Source organism: Mesoplodon mirus (genome assembly GCF_964341445.2).
Source record: "Mesoplodon mirus genome assembly, chromosome: 8".
Lineage (NCBI taxonomy): Eukaryota > Metazoa > Chordata > Mammalia > Artiodactyla > Ziphiidae > Mesoplodon > Mesoplodon mirus.
In genome coordinates this window covers 86,979,749-87,000,822 of record NC_138984.1, presented here as the reverse complement: position 1 = coordinate 87,000,822, position 21,074 = coordinate 86,979,749, and the positions used below count along the sequence as shown (strand labels likewise).

Genomic DNA, 21,074 nt, shown 5'->3' with positions numbered 1-21,074 from the left:
CCAAGGCTTGATTTGTGACCCAAGATATGGACTATCCTGGAGAATGTTCCATGAGCACTTGAGTAGAAAGTGTATTCTGTTGTTTTTGGATGGAATGTTGTATAAATATCAGTTAAGTCCACCTTGTTTAATGTACCATTTAAAGCTTGTGTTTCGTTATTTATTTTCCTTTTGGATGACCTGTCCATTGGTGAAAGTGGGGTGTTAAAGTCCCCTACTATGATAGTGTTACTGTCGATTTTCCCTTTTATGGCCATTACCATTTGCCTTATGTATTGAGGTGCTCCTATGTTGGGTACATGTTTACAGTTGTTATATCTTCTTCTTGGATTGATCCCCTGATCATTATGTAGTGTCCTTCTTTGTCTCTTGTAATAGTCTTTATTTTAAAATCTATTTTGTCTGATATGAAAATTGCGAATCCAGCTTTCCTGTGATTTCCATTTGCATGGAATATCTTTTCCATGCTCTCACTTTCAGTCTGTATGTGTCCCTAGGTATGAAGTGGGTCTCTTGTGGACAGCATACATACAGGTCTTGTTTTTGTATCCATTCAGCCAGTCTATGCCTTTTGGTTGAAGCATTTAATCCATTTACATTTAAGGTAATTATTGATATGTATATTCCTATTACCGTTTTCTTAATTGTTTTGGGTTTGTTTTTGTAGGTCTTTTCTTTCTCTTGTGTTTCCTGCCTAGAGAAGTTCCTTTAACATTTGTTGTAAAGCTGGTTTGGTGGTGCTGAATTCTCTTAGCTTTTGCTTGTCTATAAAGCTTTTAATTTCTCCATCAAATCTCAATGAGATCCTTGCAGGGTAGAATAATCTTGGTTATAGGTTTTTCCCTTTCATCACTTTAAATATGTCCTGCCACTCCCTTCTGGCTTGCAGAGTTTCTGCTGAAAGATCAGCTGTTAACCTTATAGGGATACCCTTGTATGTTATTTGTTGCTTTTCCCTTGCTGCTTTAATATATTTTCTTTGTATTTAATTTTTGATAGTTTGATTACTATGTGTCTTGGCATGTTTCTCCTTGGATTTATCCTATATGAGACTCTGCACTTCCTGGACTTGACTATTTTGTTTCCCATATTAGGAAAGTTTTCAACTATAATCTCTTCAAATATTTTCTCGGTCTGTTTCTTTTTCTCTTCTTCTTCTGCAACCCCCATAATATGAATATTGGTGCCTTTAATGTTGTCCCAGAGGTCTCTGAGAGTGTCCTCAATTCTTTTCATTCTTTTTCTTTATTCTGTTCCCTTTCTCTTCTTTGTTTGCACAACTCCTGGGGTTCAGCTTTGGATTTGGCCCTGCCTCTGCATGTAGGTCACCTGAGGGTGTCTGTTCTTTGCTCAGACAGGACAGGGTTAAAGTAGCACCTGATTAGGGGGCTCTGGCTCACTCAGGCTGGTGGGGAGAGAGGGGTACAAAATGCAGGGTGAGCCTGCAGCAGCAGAGGCTGGCATAACACTGCAACAGCCTGAGGTGTGCTGTGTGTTCTCCTGGGGAAGTTGTCCCTGGATCACGTGACCCTGTCAGTGGCGGGCTGCACAGGCTCCTGGGAGGGGAGATATTGATAGTGACCTGTGCTTGCACACAGGCTTCTTGGTGGCTGCAGCAGCAGCCTTAGCATTTCATGCCCGTGTCTGGTGTCCGCGCTGGTAGCCGCAGCTCGTGCCCGTCTCTGGAGCTCGTTTAGGCCGTGCTCTGAATCCCCTCTCCTCACACACCCCGAAACAATGGTCTCTTGCCTCTTAGGCAGTTCCAGACTTTTTCCCGGACTCCCTCCCGGCTAGCCGTGGTGCACTAACCCCCTTCAGGCTGTGTTCACGCAGCCAACCCCAGTCCTCTCCCTGAGGTCTCACCTCCGAAGCCTGAGCCTCAGCTCCCAGCCCCAACTCGCCCCAGCAGGTGAGCAGACAAGCCCCTCAGGCTGGTGAGTGCTTGTTGACACCGATCCTCTGTGCAGGAATCTCTCTGCTCTGCCCTTGCACCCCTATTGCTGCGCTCTCTTCCATGGCTTTGAAGCTCCCCCCCGCCCGCCACCCCCCGTCTCCGCCAGTGAAGGGGCTTCTTAGTGTGTGGAAGCTTTTCCTCCTTCACAGCTCCCTCCCCAAGGTGCAGGTCCTGTCCCTATTCTTTTGACTGTTTTTTCTTTTCTTTTACCCTACCTAGGTATGTGGGGAGCTTCTTTCCTTTTGCAAAGTCTGAGGTCCTCTGCCAGTGTTCAGTAGGTGTTCTGTAGGAGTTGTTCCACATGTAGATGTATTTCTGATGTATTTGTGGGGAGGAAGGTGGGCTCCACGTGCCATCTTGAAGGTCTCCATGTTATTTTAAATGTCTAATTTTCAACAGAAATTATAAGATATACAAAGAAGGAAGAAAGTGTGCTCTATACACAAGGGTAAAAAAGGAATCAATAGAGACTATACCTGAGGAAACTCAAATTTACTAAACAAAGACTTCAAATCAGCTATTTTAAATATGTTTACAGAACTAAAGGAAATCATTTCTAAAGAAGTAAAGTATGAGGATGATGCCTCACCAAATAAAGAATAGCAATAAAAAAAAAAGAAATTATGTAAGAGAACTAAATAGAAATTCTGGAGTTGAGAAGTGTAATAACCAAAACAAAAAAATTCACTAGGAGGGCTCAACAGCAGACTTAAATACTTGTAAGAAAGAATCATCAATAGTGATGACAGGTCAACTGAAATCATCCCATCTGAGAAACAGGAAAAAAAAAGAACAAAGCATCAAAAACACCTGTGAGACTCCCATCAAGTGTACTGACATGCACATATTGGGAATTCCAGGAAGAAAGAGAAAAGGACAAAAGAATATTTGAAGAAATAATAACTGAAACTTCCTGATTTTGATGAAAAAGATGAAGCTCTTCAAACTCCAAGTATAATAAACTCAAAGAGATCCATACCTGGACAGGTTACAATCAAACTGTCAAAAGCCAAGAAGAAAGAATCTTAAAAGCAGCAAGAGAAGTGACTCATCACACACAAAGGATTCTAAAAAGATTAACAGCTGGTTTCTCATCAGAAACCATGAAGGCCAAAAGGCAGTAGGATTAACATATTCAAAGAAATGAATATAGAAAGAAAAAGACTATCAACCAAGAATTCCATAGCCAGTAAATTATCCTTCAAAAATGAAGGAGAAATTGAGACAGTCTCAGATAAGCAAAAACTGAGTTCATCATTGGTAGACCACCCCTATCAACAAATACGAAAGGGAATCCTTCTGCCTAAAATAAAAGAACAACAGACAGTAAATCAAATCCACATGAATAAAGAAAGAGCACCAGGAAAGGTAACCACATAGATAAATATAAAGGATGGTTTAAGTGTATTTTTTTGTTCATAACTTTTTTCTCCTGTATTATTTAAAAGACAACTGCACAGAGCGATAATTATAAATCTGTGTAGATGGGCATACAATGTATAAAGACATGTATATGTATATGCCAATAACACCACAAAGGATGGGGAGGGGGAGGGAACAGACCTATACTGGATCAAAGTCTGTGTATACTATTGAAATTAAGTTGGTATATAATCTGAACTAGATTGCTATAAATAAATATTAAGTATAATCTCAGGACAACCACTAAGAAAATAACTCAAAGAAATATAATTTTTAAAAAAACAAGAAGGAAATTAAAATGATAAACTAAAAAGTATCATTTTAACAAAAAAAGCAGCAGTAATGGTGAAATAAAGGATCAAGAAAGACATGAGATATACAGAAAAAAATGAAAAAATGGCAAATGTAAATTCTACATTAACAACTATTATGTTAAATGTGGCTTCAACAGTCCAATTAAAAGGTGGACATTGGCAGGATGGATTTAAAAAAATGATCAAACCATATACTGTTTACAAGAGACATGTTTTAGATTCAAAGACACAAACAGGGGTTCAAAGTAAAGAAGTCTGGAAAAACATACACCATGAAAACAGAAACCAAAAGATAGCTGGGATGGTTATACTAATATTGGATAAAATACACTTTAGGTCAAAAATTGTTAATAGAGACAAAGAAGGACATTTTACAATGATAGAAGGTCAACACATCAAGAAGATATAAAATTATAAACATATATACACTTAATAACTGAGCTCCGGGGCTTCCCTGGTGGTGCAGTGGTTAAGAATCCGCCTGCCAATGCAGGGGACACAGATTCAAGCCCTGGTCCAGGAGGATCCCACATGCCGTGGAGCAGCTGGGCCTGTATACCACAACTACTGAGCCTGCGCTCTAGAGCCCGTGAGCCACAACTACTGAGCCCACGTGACATAACTACTGAAGCCCGCACACCTAGAGCCTGTGCTCCGCAACAAGAGAAGCCACCTCAATGAGAAGCCTACACACTGTAACAAAGAATATCCCCCACTCACTGCAACTAGAGAAAGCCCGTGTGCAGCAAAGAAGACACAATGCAGACAAAAATAAATTAATTTTAAAAAGTTCATCATATAAAAGTAAAAAAAAAAAAAAAGACTGAAAGCTCTCCCAAGATAAGTAAAAAGAAAAGGACACTGGTTGTATTCAACATTGTACTGGAGGTTCTAGCCACACAATTAGGCAAGGAAAAAAAACAGATTCGAAAGGAAGAAGTAAAATTATTTCTGTTTACAGATGACATGATCTTGTGTATAGAAAATCCTAAGGAGTTCACAAAAAAATTATGAAAACTAATAAATGAGTTTGGCAAGGTTGCAGGATACAAGATCAGTACACAAAAATCAATTATATTCCTATACACTGGCAATGTACAATCCAAAAATGAAATTAAGAAAACAATTCCATTTACAGTAGCCCCCAAAAGAATAAAATAATTAAGAATAAACTTAACAAAATAAGTGTTAGACTTGTACATTGAAAATCACAAAACACTGATGAAAGAAATTAAAGAGATCTAAATAAGTGGAAAGACATCCTGTTGTTCATGAACTGGAAGACTTAATTGATCTAAAACATTGAACACGATCCCCATAAAAATTCAAGCTGGTGTTTCTTGCAGAAATTGACATGCTGATACTAAAATTCTTATGAAAATGCATTGAACCCACAATAGTCAAAACAACCTTGAAAGAGAAGAACAAAGTTTGAGGACTCACATTTGCCAATTTCAAAACTTACAACAAAACAATAATAATCAAAATGTGCTTAAGGAGAGATATATAGACCAATGGAATAGAATTGAGAATCCAGAAATAAACCTATACATTTACAAGCAACTGATTTTTGACCAGGATGACATGAAAATTCAATGGAGAAAGAAGTCTTTTCACAAATGGTACTGGGACAACTGGATATCTATGTGCAAAAGAATGAAACTGGATCCCTACCTCAAACCATTTATAAAAATTAACTCAAATTAGATCAAATTAGACCTAAACATAAGAACTAAAACTATAAAACTCTTAGAAAGAAACAAAGGCATAAATTTTTGTGATTTTGGATTAGGCAATGGTTTCTTCTTAGATGTGACACTGAAAGCACAAGCAATAAAAGAAAAAATAGAATAACTGCAATTCTTCAAAATTAAAACCTTTGTGTTCCAAAGAACACTATGATGAAAGTGAAAAGATAAGCCACAGAATGGGAGAATGTTGGCAAATCATATATCTCACTAGGGACTAGTATCTATGATAGAAAATAAATAAATAGAACTCATAGCTCAACAATAAAAAGACAACCCACTTAAAAACTGAGCAAAGGATCTTAATTGACATTTTTTCAAAGAAGATATATATCACTTACACCCATTAGAATGGCTATAATCAAAAGGACTGACAATAACAAATGTTGGCAAGGATGTGGAAAATTGGAACTTTCATTCATTACTGATGGAAATGTAAAATGGTACAGTCACTTTGGAAAAGAGTTTTGCATTCCTCAAAAGTTAAACAGAGTTACCTATAAGCAATTCAACTTGTAGGTATATTCATAAGAGAACTGAAAACCAATGTTCACATGAAGACTTGTACACAAATGGCAGCGTTATTCATAAAAACCAAAAAATGAAAACAACCCAAATGTCCATCAACTGATGAATGAATAAGCAAAATATGTTTATACCCATTCAACATAATATTATTCAGCCATAAAAAGGAATGGATACATGCTATAATATTATACTAAGTGAAAGAAGTCAGTCACAAAAGACCATATTGTATGACTGCATTTTTATGAGATGTCCAAAACAGGGAAATCCATACACAGAAAGTGGATTAGTGGTTGCCAAAGGCTGGGGAGAGGAGGAAATGGGGAGTGACTGCTAACGAACATTGAGTTTTTTCTTGGGAGTGATGAAAATGTTCTGAAATTAGACAGTGGTATGGTTGTACAACCTTGTGAATATACTAAAAACCACTGAATTGTATACTTAAGAAAAAAAGGAACAGTAGTTGCCTTCAAAAGTTCTGCAAGATGATTATTTTTAGTCTATAATTCCATGTATGAACTTAAATGCTAGGAAAATGGCAATTGAGGCTGGGGGAGGAGAAAGAGGGGAGATGCTCTAAGAGAGCTAACTTCTCAGCTACCATAACTGAAAGCTGATGTTAGCTATTTAAAATTTTCTAATTTCAGAAATAGCAATATTAGAATACTACTTTAAACTACCTAAATACCAGAAGAACTAACCAAAAGACTATCTCTGAGTAGTGACCTACAAATGGCAAGGACCTGACATATATGATTTTTATACACTCTTCATTTATTAATTTAATACAAAATTTAAAATGACTATTTTAAAGAGAGAAACATCATCATACTCTAAGAAACTGGACTATCTGAAAAATGTAGTAGAGAAGGCCTGGCACTCGGGTCAAAAGACTGTCCTGTGTCATTTATTGGCCATCTAATAATGAGCTAATCACTGTGTCTAGTTTCATATCTGTAAAATTGAGAATAAAATTACCTTTGCTCCTAACTAAAATTTGCTATGAAAATCAAATGAAACAAAAGTAGATTAAAAAGCATTGTTTAAAAATGAAAAATTATGTACTATCTATGTAACACTACAAATATCCAAGTATTTTAGATTTTACTTATCAAAGTAGATACCAAAGTGGACATTCATGATTCTGCTAAACTGTCTCCAGGATTTACTTTAACTTGAATCATCTGGATGAAGGACCAGAATAGAAACAGACTCAAGGGAATATTCCATAACCTGCCAGATAAATGAAGCAATGTGCTTATTATCAATTAGTTACAGAATTTCTTTCTCCTAAGAATAAACCATCTTCTAGAAAATATGTGCATGCCTGTACATCAATTTTAAAAAATAAACAAAGAACAGCATTTACCTTCACAGTCAAATCCTCATTACCCAGTGTGACGTGGACTTGAATAGGTGGGTAAACACCTTTGTCGGCGTGATGCTCCATCGTTGCTCTCATTGCATTCTGAAATACATAAGGGTTACATTAAAAATGCAACTTTAAAGAGAGAAACTAATTACAATTTTCAAGTACATATGCACTACTTGAAATTTTTCTAAAAATTTAATTCAATGGAAATATGCCAGAGAATCATAATTCTTATAACCATATTTAAAGAATTACTTAAAAAAAAAAGTCAGTTTTGAAGGACTTGGTAGATATTTAGATTTAAAGATCCCAACTAAATTCTGCATATTTTCCAAAACCAGACTCCTCGACACTTTTAACTAGTTTTACATGAAAGCAGAAAATTCTATCCAAATATTTTTATAATTTGGTAGATAATGGGCAAACTTGTTTTTTGAAAACAGTTTCATCTCCATTTTAAAGAACCATTTTAATTTTCATAAATTGCTTTAAGAAAAAACAATTTTTTTCATTTAGTATTAATATTAATACTATTAATATTAATATTATATTAATAGCAAGTCTTATTATGATGTAGAAATGAATCCAAGTTACCACTAGTTTGAAACTAGGGTATTTACACTGTAAAACTGTTTTGACCAATTTCTAAAGGATACAGGGTACACAGTGCCAACATATCATAAGCACTAAGTGATAACATGACATGTAGCACTGGAGTAGGAACTGCTAAGACTAGATACAGTTTAAAAGGCAAAAGACAGGACTGAACTTGGAAATAAGAGTGTGTGGCCCTGGAACACCAATCAGGATTGAGTCCCCTGAGGAGGAGATTCTGTCATCTCTACCAAAGGCCATTTAAGATAAGGTTTCAGACAGAAGCCATTATCACTGACATAATATAAAATCTGTTACATAATATGGTAATATTTCTTTTATAAAGCATCATGGGGAACAAGATCTTTATGTGACTGCAATTTCAAGGAAAAAAGTTACTTTTAATCCTTGAAGTGCCAATCATTTATTCATTTAACCACTTTGGTAGAAAGATTTTTGTAAGATATTCGATATGTTCTTGCTGTCTTAGAACCAAGAACATTCTTCAATCTTTGCTATTCTAAGACAGTCAACCAGTTTTTCTGTGTTTCACTGTATTTTTCTTTTTCATGCAGGCTGAAAGCCACCTCTTCTCTCTTCCACAGGCTCTTGGCTGAAGACATGGTAACCACACTGAGAGAGACTACAGGCTTGATTTGGGGTGTCATTTTCAGCCACATGGACCCGTACCACTCCTCATCACTCACTTTCCTGTCTACCAGCAAGTGTCATTGGTGTGTTGATGAGAAAATATGTACTCTCAATATTATTAGCATAATTGTATTTAGTTTTCAAAATTTGTTGTAAAGAGCAAAAATAACAGCAGAAGTCCTATAAGTCAATATAAATGACTTTCTCAAAAAAAAATGCATGTAACAGTGGGACTGGTCCTTTAGAGGTGAAAGTTGAGAATCATTCTTCTAAATATTTTGTTTTGTAAAAATATAAATAAAACTTTATTGAGCACCTATAGTGTGCTGCCATTGTATTAGAATTTAGTATGTTATTCTCTTCATAATAACCTAGATAGTATTATCCTTGTTTTACAGAGGAGTAAACTGAAGCTCAGAAAGGTTGAGTGACTTGCCCAAGGTCACAAACATATTATGTGGCAGAATTGGAATTCAAATCCAGGTCTTTCTGAGTCCCAGGTCTGAGCTTACCACTAAACTGAGGGGCCCGTGAGTGTTGACAAACAGCTGATCTCCAGTGATGTGACATGACACCGAACATGAAAGGGTATCTTTTAATGAAACTGAGGAAAATGCGGTACAGTATTTAAACTTTCAAAGCAGATTCCTAACCTTAAAAAAGGACTGATAAAGGTGATGTAATACTATTTTACAAACCTTGAAAAGTTCAAACACCATGTGATAGAGATGGGATGGTACATAAACCACTTGTATTGGCTGTCCTGGTGATTTTGCTACAGAGCAGAAGAGAAAAATATGAAAGTACAGAGAGATGTGCTTAGAGCATTTTAAAGAATATATTGTGTAGTGATGAAAAGAAAACATTTATTATGGAGGATAGTACTATCTGGGGGAGAAGGGCCACACCAGTTCTTCACTGAATCAGTGTTTGAACCCAATGCTCACACAAATTTATAACTGACTGTGACAACATGAGTCCTGCACTCACTCTTGAAATCCTGCATAATGATCTACCAACCCATCTTCCCATTCTTGTCTACAACGGTGAGTCTGTTTAAGACACTCAGCCTTAAGGTCGGAATTTTACCTTCCAAAAAGAAGTGTTAAAGTCTACTTGGTCCAACCCACATAAATACATTCTTTCTTTAAAAAGCCATTTTTTAATTGTTTCACCCGGGTGGAACGTTTTGTCTTATTTTAGGCACTTCAACGGATATAGATCTGAATAAAACCTTTGAGCTAGCATCCATTTATCAAGAACCACTAATTCTACATTCAAACATTTAATAGGAGCCCAGCTGGGGGTAGAGGGCAGATAATAAGTAAAGCAGAACTTTTAGTAAAGGAGTAAGAGTCTCCATACCTTAGAATTCTAATTCAGCCAATAAACTGGACTCTCCACTGAATACTGTCCCTTGGAAACATGGACAGTACATCTGGAAACTGCCCACAGCAGTTCAGGTTCCCAAACTATCACTTGTGCATTGTGGTTCTTATTTACTGAATGGTACCATACGGCTTTAGAAAACCAGGCAATTCTATTTTCAAAGGGGCAACTTCCTCCACTGCCCTCCCACTCTAAGGTCCAGAATACAACTCAGTAAAGCCTATTTAATTTTATTCTTCTTAAAGGGTGATTTTAACTTAGGAAATGTTTGTCCCTCTATCAAACTACCCTACCTCAAGGAAAAACAGGGAGACTCATCAATCTCCTTCCAAGGCATCTAAACCTTTTGTGTCCAAAAGGCACTAGTCAGGGTAAAAAGAAGACCATCAGAAATAATCAGATTCTCATATAGATGAGCATCCTTCTTTCCTCTTTTACATCTCCAGTCTTTTTACTTCCTCAACAATAAAAAATGGTTTACAACTCAGGAAATAGAAATCTTAAAGGGTAAACCATACATTATTGAAGTACATATAAAAGTCAGATGTAATTTTCTCGGCATCACTTTTTTCCATGACTAACCAGAAAATCAAAAATAAGCAAAGAATCAATATTATCAATTAAAAATAAGGAAAACGGGTAAGAAAAAGCCAAAATGTCTTTCAGAAAGGATCCAACTAAATTAAAAAATATATATATATGTACACACACACATAAATACATATATTTTTTAACATGATTTGCTCTCCCTCAGCTTTCATATCCAATAAAGAAGTTGATGAAAAGTTCTTTTAATTAAAACAAATCTAAATTCTTCTTATCATTCCTTCTCTGGTAATCATAACACTAATCATTAAGGAAAAGGCATCAGGCTTACCATTTAGTTCTTCAAGTTCTAGTTCGGGAGAGTTAATATAATACAAATCACACAGACGCCTAGCATTTTCATAGCCATCTAGTGTGAATCAAAACAAAAACGTCATTAAATAAATTTACTTCTGTTTCATGCATTAAGATGGCAATAGTATATAGACAAAAGAAAATTTTAAACTTTCTATAGAAAAAAATATACTTTAATAATCTTAGTTTGGGGAAGGTCTTTTTAAAGTACGACATGACAAAGCCTAAAGGCCAGAAAGGAAAATATGACAGATATGATCACAAAAAATTAAAATATCTGTATGGGAAAAGACACCATAAACAAAGTAAAAAGAAAACCAGAAGGCTGAAGAAAATATTTACAATACAGATAACAAAAATTTAGAGTAAGGGTTTAGGGAATAGCCACTCTCATTAATTGATACATTTTTGGAGGTATCAAAATTTTAAATGCACTTTAAATATTTTTGATTCTAGGAATCTTGCCTTCTAAAATACTAGCAAAAGTCAGTACATATCTAAGGATGTCCACTGCAGTACTGTTGGTAATAGAAAATTTAAAACAACCGAAGTAGGCATCAATAGGAGGATGGATTAATACATTCTGATACATCCGTAACGGCCATTCAGTAACCTGGTGTATATCCATATGTACTGCACATGGTACAGTGTCTGTAAACTTGTAGAAAAACATACACAAAGTACCCATTTTCCAAAAACAAACAATATAAGACCAACAGTTATGTATGTGTGCGAGTATACATGGTACAAACACAAAAAAGTGTGGAAAGATGCAAACCAAACTATTATGAATTATGGCTCCAATATAGGGAATTAGAAAGGGGGGAGGAGTAAATATTTTGAAGTCAACAGATAGCCTCATAATATCACCACACTCTGCCTAACAAAACACTGTATCAACAAAACATTCGTCCTATTCATAGTGCACAGTTAGCATTATAAAGTTATATTCAAACCCATACATCCACTCCTAACATTTTATCTCATGATATAAATAATTATTTTAATAGCAAGAAATAATACTCAATTTTGATTTTTTCATTTTTTCTGAAAGGAGAAAGGTACTTACCTTTAATAACTTCAACCACATTACAGTTTGGATTTATGCTTCCAATGTGTTTTCGATGAGACAGGCTTCCTTTGCCTTTTCCACCAAATAATAAAGCTATCAAAAAATAAAAAACAAATAAAATAAGCTAAAATACCTAATGCCCCTGTCGAGATTTGAATACTGTTTCTCTAATTGGTAGCAAACAGTAGAACAAGTATTTTCCTTAAACATAAACATAGTATTTTACATAATGTTAAACATAAAAACTCAATTTAAAAAAAGCTCCTTTGTACGGCAGTCTATTTGCTTTTTTATTTTTTTTTTTTGGCGGTAGGCAGGCCTCTCACTGTTGTGGCCTCTCCCGTTGCGGAGCACAGGCTCCGGACACGCAGGCTCAGTGGCCATGGCTCACGGGCCCAGCCACTCCACGGCATGTGGGATCTTCCCGGACCGGGGCACGAACCCGTGTCCCCTGCATCGGCAGGCGGACTCTCAACCACTGCGCCACCAGGGAAGCCCTATTTGCTTTTCTTAATACGTGAAAAAGTAAAATTAAATGTTCTCCCTAAAAGGAAGTTTTCTAAATAAATTTAAAATATACCAACACATCTTATTTAGCTTCTTCTCTCGACTTCCAGACACTTACAGTGCTGATTGAGTAGCATTCTAATTGAAATGCGACTCATGTAGAAACGATCCAAAAAGTACTGAACATTCTGGCTGGTGACAGGATCCACCCCGAAGCTCTCCTTGTATTCAATCACACCCTGAGCCATCGTGGGAATCACGTCATTGTGTCGGTTCCTGATCCGTATTACAGTATCTGTAAAGCTAAACAAACCTGTCTGTTGAAACAGCCAAATATTTTGGCAAGTGAATGGGATACTAAAATCTAAGTTTACTCAATCGTACTAGGCAAGGAAGCCCTAATTCAGTAAAAGAAGCATCGGTGCATGTTTTCTTACACTTATTTAAATATATTTCAGATGATAAAATATACCACATCTATGGAGATGTTAAGGAATTCCAAAATAGAACTTGTGAGATGTAATTATTTTCTTGGAACTCCTAAAAGTAAGGCTGCCACAAAACACAATCCTACAAATGTGAAGGGTTTTCTTTAACCATTATTAACTAAGATTGTCTGAGCACTTGCTATGAGGATGGATCCAGGGACATTCAGCATAAGGGAAGACAGAGCGCTTGCTTCTAGGGAACACATGCTCTGTAAGGAATGAAGATGAATGAGCCAATAAAGGCTGTCTGTTTTGGAACTATTCCCCAGGTTCAAAAAGAGAAAGGGCCGCTTAGAAAAGTAGAAAAGAATTCTAAGTCCATTCATCCAATGAGTTTAAAAAAAAATGGGAGAAGAAAAGGTGAATGTTGTGTTCAAAGAAAAATCTTCAAGCCATCCAGGCTTCCCATTTCTATCATTCGTTAGACATTACTGCATGGTTAATTTAAAGAACTAAATAAAAGAGGAAAGAAGTCCTAGTTATGAAGTAACAAAATCCATCTTGTAATATACCCATAAGAATTTACACTTCCGAATGAGTGCTTTCTCATTCAAAGTCATCATCTTGAATGCTATTAACCTATTCCAATGATGCTCTCACTACTCAAAACATTTTTTGGAATTCCTAGCTTGTAATTAGTTTCGAGACCAAACTTAATCCAAAATATAAACAACAAAACTCCTCAAAAACAACAATCAACTCATCATTTCTAGTCACTCCTTAATCATTTATTTCACATCTCTCTCTCCTGTCAAAACCAAAACCAGCAGTATTCTGCCTGGCTGCTCACCTTATTTTTTAAAATTCAGCTCTGAATAACTTTGCCCAGAAGGTTCTACAGCATGTTTCCTTTTAAGTAAGACTGAGTGGGTCCAAATCCATTTGCTATCTCTGTGACCTTAATGCTATCTTATGTTACTTAACCTCTTTGTGCACACAGTATTACCTCAGTAGAGTTATTTTAAAGATTAAATGACATCACCTGTGTAAACTATGCTGCATACCTAGACACAGAGTAAATTCTTGATGTTATTTTCAGACCAAAATCATGTTTAAAAAGTGAAATGTTGCTATCACCTTTAAAGACAGTAAATAAAAAATGTGTAATGCACTCGAAGGACAACAAAAGAGGTAGTCTTTAAGTTCTGAGCAACATTCACTGGAATAAGCAGGTAACTTTCCTTAGGGGACTATGGGGCTTATTAGTCCTGGTATGTTGATTATTAAACAGGTCACATTACTTACACTGTCTCACAGACCACTGGTCATAAACTGGAGACCCATAGACAAGTTTTTGTAGGCCTTCAGTGTTTGTTAAAAATTTAATTAGTTTCCAATCTTTCAAAATTAGGAGATTTTACTTTAAAAAAAAAACTAGACTTGCAGTTTTTCTTACACACACACACACACACAGATCGGATGATCTGGGCAGTGTTTCTGCTCAGCAATGATCAGCGGAGCTGAGATGGCTGTCCTTTAGAAGCATGTACTCTCCAGGTCAAGAGTCCTCACCAGTCCCCTATCATCCAAGTGGCACTGAGGCCACATCTACATTTCCATATTGGTCATCACATTTGAATTGTATCTTTCTTTACACTACAGTTAAGAGGAACATGAAGCTTTTCTTATGTCCAGCCCAATTTATGAACTTATGTTACCTGATTGGCCTGTATGGGCTGCTATAGACACATATACCACCATATGTTCTAGAGTAGTGGGAAACTAAAAGTTAATCAATTTTCCTAAAGTGACCCAACAGCAGGTATAAGCTCAATACCTTTATATTTTTTATATGATGTTCAAACAGTATAAAAATTGTGTTCAGAATAGGGTCAAAACTGTGTACTTACTCATAAATAGTTTTAGCATCTTCAGCACTTTTGTCCTTAAAATCAAGAAGCTCCTGAAGACTCTGGATATACCTAAAATGCAAATCAACCCCTCGTAAAGCTGTTCTTTTACATTTTGAAACTTTAATATTGTGAAAATGTTCAAAAGGCATTTTTAACATTTCTTAATTTTTAATTAATTTTTAACAAATTATGGTTGAAGTAGGATTTTTATACCCATTCACATTCAAGCAAAGTGCCTGACAATAATTAGAAGAAGGTACATGTTTTCTCCTAAAAGCTTAGGTTAAATTTGATTTAAGAATTTTAAGATTTCCTACTTCTTTTTTTTTTAAGTTCTATACTCTAAGATAGTTTTTAAATTTCTTAAAATTACCACTGTACCTTAACAGTATAAATACTGACTGTTATGAGAACTGAGTCTGTCACCAATAGCTATGTGATATTGGGCAAATGACTTAACTTGTCTTAGTCTCAGTAAAATGTGGAGGCCAGCCTACCTTGGTCTAAGAGTCTAACTTAAATGCCTCTGCTTTAAAAACTTAATTTTAGATGTTTGTGTCCAGTCAACAGATGTTTATTGAAAGTTTACAATCTAACACGTGGTTCTTTTAAACAACTGAACAAAAACACAAAAGTCATGAAAATGCAGGTTTTTAATTTACCTAACAATTCAAGGGAGCAAATCACCTGGTAAAGGAGCAAAATGAGTGAAGCCAAATGACTCTCTGAAGGTCATGCTGAGGAGCACAGTGGAAGTGCAGTGCCAGAGCCAAAACACCTAACATTCAATGACCATCAGTAGTGTAAGGTCTGCTTTGGCTTGATCTAAAACTGCCATAACTTAGCAGGCATCCAGGGGCAATGAAAGTGTTTTAAAAATCTGTAAATCCACATGTTGGTTTGGAAAGTTGTTTCTGACAAGCAATATGCCTTACTGCTTGCCAACACATTCCAAAGTCAAGTGATTCTGATGTCTACTGTTGTGACTTAACACTTACTTTTCTCTTTATTGGCAAGAACAATTATGCTCTTTATTCAAGAGATACTGAAACCAAGCAGGACCCTGTGGGGCTCCTGGGCATGGAAGCCTTTCCGTGTCCCCTGTTTCTTGTTTGTAGGGAATAGACTCCAGCCTCCACGACCTTCCCTGAGTTCCAAAGGGCAGGTCCAAACAGTTGGTAATCAGGGAAGGGAGGGGATGCAGAGACAAGGGAGGAGCAGCCAAGAAACAACAGTGCAGCCTTGGGGCAGGGTCCTGGTTCCACCTCAAGGGACAAACATAACAATATCTTTGAGCTTTTTTACAGAACTAAAACCCCCAACAAATGGAATATGTTAGCATTCTTTAATCCAGAGAAGGCCACAGTTTGATAACCTCAGGAAGCTCATCAGGAGACCACCTGAGGCCAGATTAAAGGACTGCAGGCCCTGCACATACCCTGATCCTTATCAGCAAACCCTGCCCTTGAACCACTGCTATAATCACCAAATCTCCCTGGGTTGGGACACAGTTTTTCAGGGCATGAGCCCGCTGTGTCCCCCTTTGCCTGGCCAAGCAATAAGCTATTCTTTCCTACTTCTCCAAAAACTCTTGTCTTCAAGATTTGATTCAGCACCAGTGCACAGAGGCCGAGTTTTTGGCATCAAATTATCAACACTTACAATGTGTTAGGCACAGATAAGATTTCAAAATGCAGCATATTCTATTTTTAATGAATTAAAAACAAAACAAAACAGGAATAAGCCTCCATAGAAAACTGTATGTCCCCCTTCCATCAGAGTTCCTCTTACTTAAAACCACATTTCTAACTGTTACATTCTTGGACTAAATGGCATCTGATTATCATTTATGTAGCAGTCATACTTATTTCACTTATTTAAAAAAACTGACATTAGATCAGCTTCTCCCAAAAGTATAATGTCTACAACAGGAAAGCTAGGATCTCACGAATCATAACTGGGAAATGTCTTGCAGCTCAATTTTTCCATTTAAGACTGAAATCTGGCAAACTCTTTTGTTTGAAATGTATAGTGCTTAAGAGAATAACACTTTTAATAGCATTAACAAGAAAGGCTGTACACAGGTGGCCACATATGTGTGCACACTTTTAATACCTCTATTGTCATTTTTTAAAAGGGAGATCATAGTTTCTACACAATTCTAATAAGTTCTAATTGTTTTTAAATGGTAGAATAAAGATTTTAACTTTTGTGATTTATAAAAATATACTTCAATAAAATAAATGCAGTTTATAAAAAATATTTACACCCTTTAATACATTTTATTAATCTGACCACAGCATGGGGCAGTAGAAACAAACAAATCTGAGTTTGAATCCCAGCTCCACCACGACTAGTACTGCCTTGGGCAAAGGACTTAATCTGTAGGTGCCTCAGTTTTCTCACCTATAAAATGGAGGTAATCATGCCTACTGGGCAGGGTTATTGAAGGGATTAAAGGTAATGTACATCAATCCCTAACTATCAACATAGGGTAGATATTTTTATTACATTATAAAATAACATCCCTGCAGATTTAATAACACAAATCTTAAATATAGTGTTTGTGTTTCTGTGCAGTTCTGATTGTTTTTTTCAAAACCAAAAAGTAGTACAGTCCAGGATTCAGGGGATAAGCCCAGATACATCCAAACAAAGGAGGAGGAATGCTGCCACTACCTTAAGATTCCACTGAAGAGTAAAAAAGTATTTGCTTTAACTTTGGCTAAAGTCTACAACTCTATCGAAATTGCAAACACAAGACAGAGAATCTTACCAGCTTTGCACCAATTGAACTGATGGTGTCCTGAGAAGATTATCTGGAAGAAGACTTATTTCTTTCATTATATTTGCCAATCTCACAGGCAACTCTTGCCGCAGAAACATAAATGAGGTCTTTTCACAAGCATTCACAGATCCTGAAACCAATCACAGTGGGAACAGCAGTAAGTGGAGGCCATAAGGCAGGGAGAGACACAGAGGCAACTGGTAGCATCACCATATGACAGGACAAGGAAGAGGAGGCAAGGGACAAGACAGCCTGAATGACCTTCCAACTCCCGACCTTCCAACCACACTGTAGAGCAGCAATGAGGATACTTTCTTATCTCCCTTACTCACATCTCCCATCTTAGAACTAAGACAACCTAAGCAAGCCTAAGCAAGTCACAGGGTCTAATTAACGTAGGACCTGCAAAAACCTATCCTATATAACCTGTTGTTGCTATCATTAAAAAAATCTGTTTCTTAACTCTAGGTTTATGAGAAGAAGCTCTCTAAGAAACAGTGGAAATTTTGACATGTTCACAGGAAGATGCACTGATTCCACGCAGAACCACTATACTAACTGCCATAAGCAACGAGTAAATGTAGAAGAGTCTTTCAGGCAACAGAAAGCAAAAAATACCAATGCCTGTTCAGCAACCATCTTCAAGCTTCTCCCCCAGCAGGTCCTATTCAATTGTTTGATTCCTGGAAAGCAACCTGCTTCCTCCTCCACTCCTATCTCAAGATGCTAAGCAGAACAGCTGTAGATTCTCCTTTGGCAAGCAGTTTCATTTAAAGTTAAACTAAAAAGCCCTGTTGTTTCAGTAATGCATTTTAAACTCACTAATTTAATCTTGCTGATTTAGCAAGAGACATCCTTAGCAAAAACTAGATTGTCAATAGCAGGAATTATTGTATTAAAACATTTTCTTGTGAAAGTTTAATGGCATACTTGGGAACAAGGCCAAATTCACCCCTTAATCACACTAGAGTCATTTTAAAGTAAAAACAAAAACCAAGAGCTCTGAGCCAAACAAAACTGCCACTGTAAACCACAAGTTCAAGATACCAAAAGATACCATGGTGGTATCTTTCAAGCCACTAGTGATCCGTTAGTGCCCAAACAGCACTCAAAATGCAGAAGATAACTTTGCCTACTCAAAATTTTGACTTTATTAGTTTTCCCCGTTTCCCCTTAGCGCCCCCATATGAGAAGTCAAAGTTAAATGCCTGACTTTGCAATTCCTCTCTGCATCCTTTCTAGAGAACACCAGGAAGCACCCATCCGAGGAAGAGGAAAGTCGATAGTCACTGTGGTAAACAAACCCCACATCATATTGTACTCACGCACTTTACACGTGCTCCAGAGTTTGTTGTTGACGAAACGAATGTGCCACTGGTGGAAACTCCTAAGCCAGTGGCAAGGAAAACATTCTCTGAAACACCGGGCCAGTTATAACCTGCTTCCCCTATCAGCACGCCACTTTTATGCAATCATCATATGCAAAACTAAGCATTTATCAGCACTCTGCAGAATCCCAACGCGACTCCCGGAGGTATCAGCACACTCGCTTCCCACCGGAGCTGCGCTCTTCCGAAACGGCCAGGCTGCGAGCGCGGAGGTGCACACGGGCGCTGAAAAGCGAAGGGTCGGTCATTCCGCCCTCGGCCCCGGGTTTGTTTTTCAACAATACACGGCAAAAAAAAAAAAAAAACCCACACTCTTCCAGCTATCTCGCCTGCCCCTGCACCTGAGCAGAAAGATCCATCCGCGAGGGAGGAAGGAGGCGCCTAAGGCGCCGGGGGAGAGACGTTGAGTGGGGCGCTCAGAAGACAAGAGGGCGTCCGCGCGGGCCGGGCCCGGCCGGGGTCAGCGGCCGCAGCTCCCGGCTAGGGCTGCGCAGGAAGGCCCGAGGTCCTGGCCGCACTCACCGAAGTCCAGGAACTGCTTCATGGAGAGCGGGGACGGTGAGAAGCGCGCGTAGAAGTCCACTTGGCCCGGAACGCCGCGTTCGGGCGCCGGGCCGGAGCCCGAGTCCGAGGTGAGGCTGCGGCTGACGCTGAGGCGGCCGGCGCGCAGCCCGGGGCCCGGACCGGCCGAGGCGGCTCCGCGCAGCAGCCGCGCCAGCCTCATGCTGAGCCCCGCCGGAGGAGCCGGAGCCCCGGGCGCCAGGTCGCCGCTCCGCAGCTCGTCCGGGTGGTACGTGAGGTACGTGGCGGCCTCGGGGGCGGGGAGCGGCTGTCACCGCCGCGGCCACCGCCCCCTTCGCCGGAGCCCGCCCCCTTCGCCGGAGCCCGGCCCCTCCCGCGCCGCTGGGCGGGGCCCGGGGGGAGGAGGCGGGGAGCGCGCGCCGGGCCGTCCCCGGGTCAGAGTCCGGCCCCCAGCGCAGCGGGGCGGGGCCCGGAGAGCGGCAGGGTGGGCGCGTGCGCCTGGAGGCCTGGCGCTGTGTAGTGCGCCCTCCCACGCCCTTTGGGAACAAAACCCACCTTCCTCCTTACCCCGCCCTTCCAGCCTCAGCCGAAAGGCTCAAGGGCGGGGCCTGGCTCAAGGGCGGGGCCTAGCTCCGCTTCCAGGCGCCAAGGTGTCCTGCTGTGAGCGTGTTCCAGAAACCCTCCTCTGTGATGTAAGCCCAATATTTTACAGGGGAGGAAACTGAGACCCAAAGAGTTTCAGGAGCAGACCGTTGCCAAACAGTGGGACAAAAGTACGAATGGTGATCACTGCAGTGTGTGGCCCTAAATAATAGCACAACGACCGCCGTCCCAGGAGAAGAGAATTGGCAGCCCAACTTGAAGCGTTATCTACAGGCATTCTCGGCCTGGGCAGCAGTGTATTAAAAAAGGCTCCCTGCACTCCGATTGCCCTTCTCTCTGTCCTCTTAGCGTCACAGTTTGGTTGCCCCATCCTTTCCAGGTTTCTAAATATAATATAAGACTAAATGTAATATAAGACTAGAGAATTTCTAATTTTGATTCAATCCCTTAGAGTTGCAAAGGCTGAGTCACAGTGAAAATCACCACTGTCCCTACTCTCTCCACTGCTACTTCCCCATATTATCGAACCACAGTGCTTTATAATGTCCTAGATGCAACAAAAATACTTTCCCATGGGTGTATAGTTTATCAATTTTATTGTATAATTATACAATAAAAATTTTATATGTATACATATATACATATATATGTATATATATACGTATATATGTGTATATATATCCAGCAGTTACGGGTATAGAATAATTAATTTCTCCATATGGTCAGTTCTTGGGTTGTATAAAAGTATATGTATAAAGAATGAGATGAGGACTTCCCTGGTGGCACAGTGGTTAAGAATCCGCCTGCCAATGCAAGGGTCACGGGTTCGATCCCTGGTCCGGAAAGATCCCACATGCACGGAGCAACTAAGCCCATGCGCCACAACTACTGAGTCTGTGCTCTAGAGCCCATGAGCCACAGCTACCGAAGTCAGTACGCCTAGAGCCCATGCTCTGCATCAAGAGAAGCCACCGCAATAAGCCC

The 21,074-nt window shown here is 38.7% G+C and overlaps 1 protein-coding gene across 1 annotated transcript in view; it reads right to left on the bottom strand.

Moving 5' to 3' along the window:
* The window catches only part of PDK1 (pyruvate dehydrogenase kinase 1), a 37,787-nt gene extending 18,022 nt beyond the window's left edge, over window positions 1–19,765 (bottom strand). Inside the window, exons 1-8 of the mRNA XM_082629820.1 lie at window positions 19,488–19,765; window positions 17,566–17,707; window positions 14,787–14,858; window positions 12,567–12,751; window positions 11,939–12,034; window positions 10,847–10,924; window positions 9,279–9,355; window positions 7,333–7,431 (exon numbers count right to left, since the gene is read on the bottom strand). Coding sequence (XP_082485946.1) covers window positions 7,333–7,431; window positions 9,279–9,355; window positions 10,847–10,924; window positions 11,939–12,034; window positions 12,567–12,751; window positions 14,787–14,858; window positions 17,566–17,707; window positions 19,488–19,689 — 951 coding nt within the window. The 5' untranslated portion in view covers window positions 19,690–19,765. The remainder of the gene's footprint in view (window positions 1–7,332; window positions 7,432–9,278; window positions 9,356–10,846; window positions 10,925–11,938; window positions 12,035–12,566; window positions 12,752–14,786; window positions 14,859–17,565; window positions 17,708–19,487) is intronic.
* Between the last annotated feature and the right edge of the window lie 1,309 nt (window positions 19,766–21,074).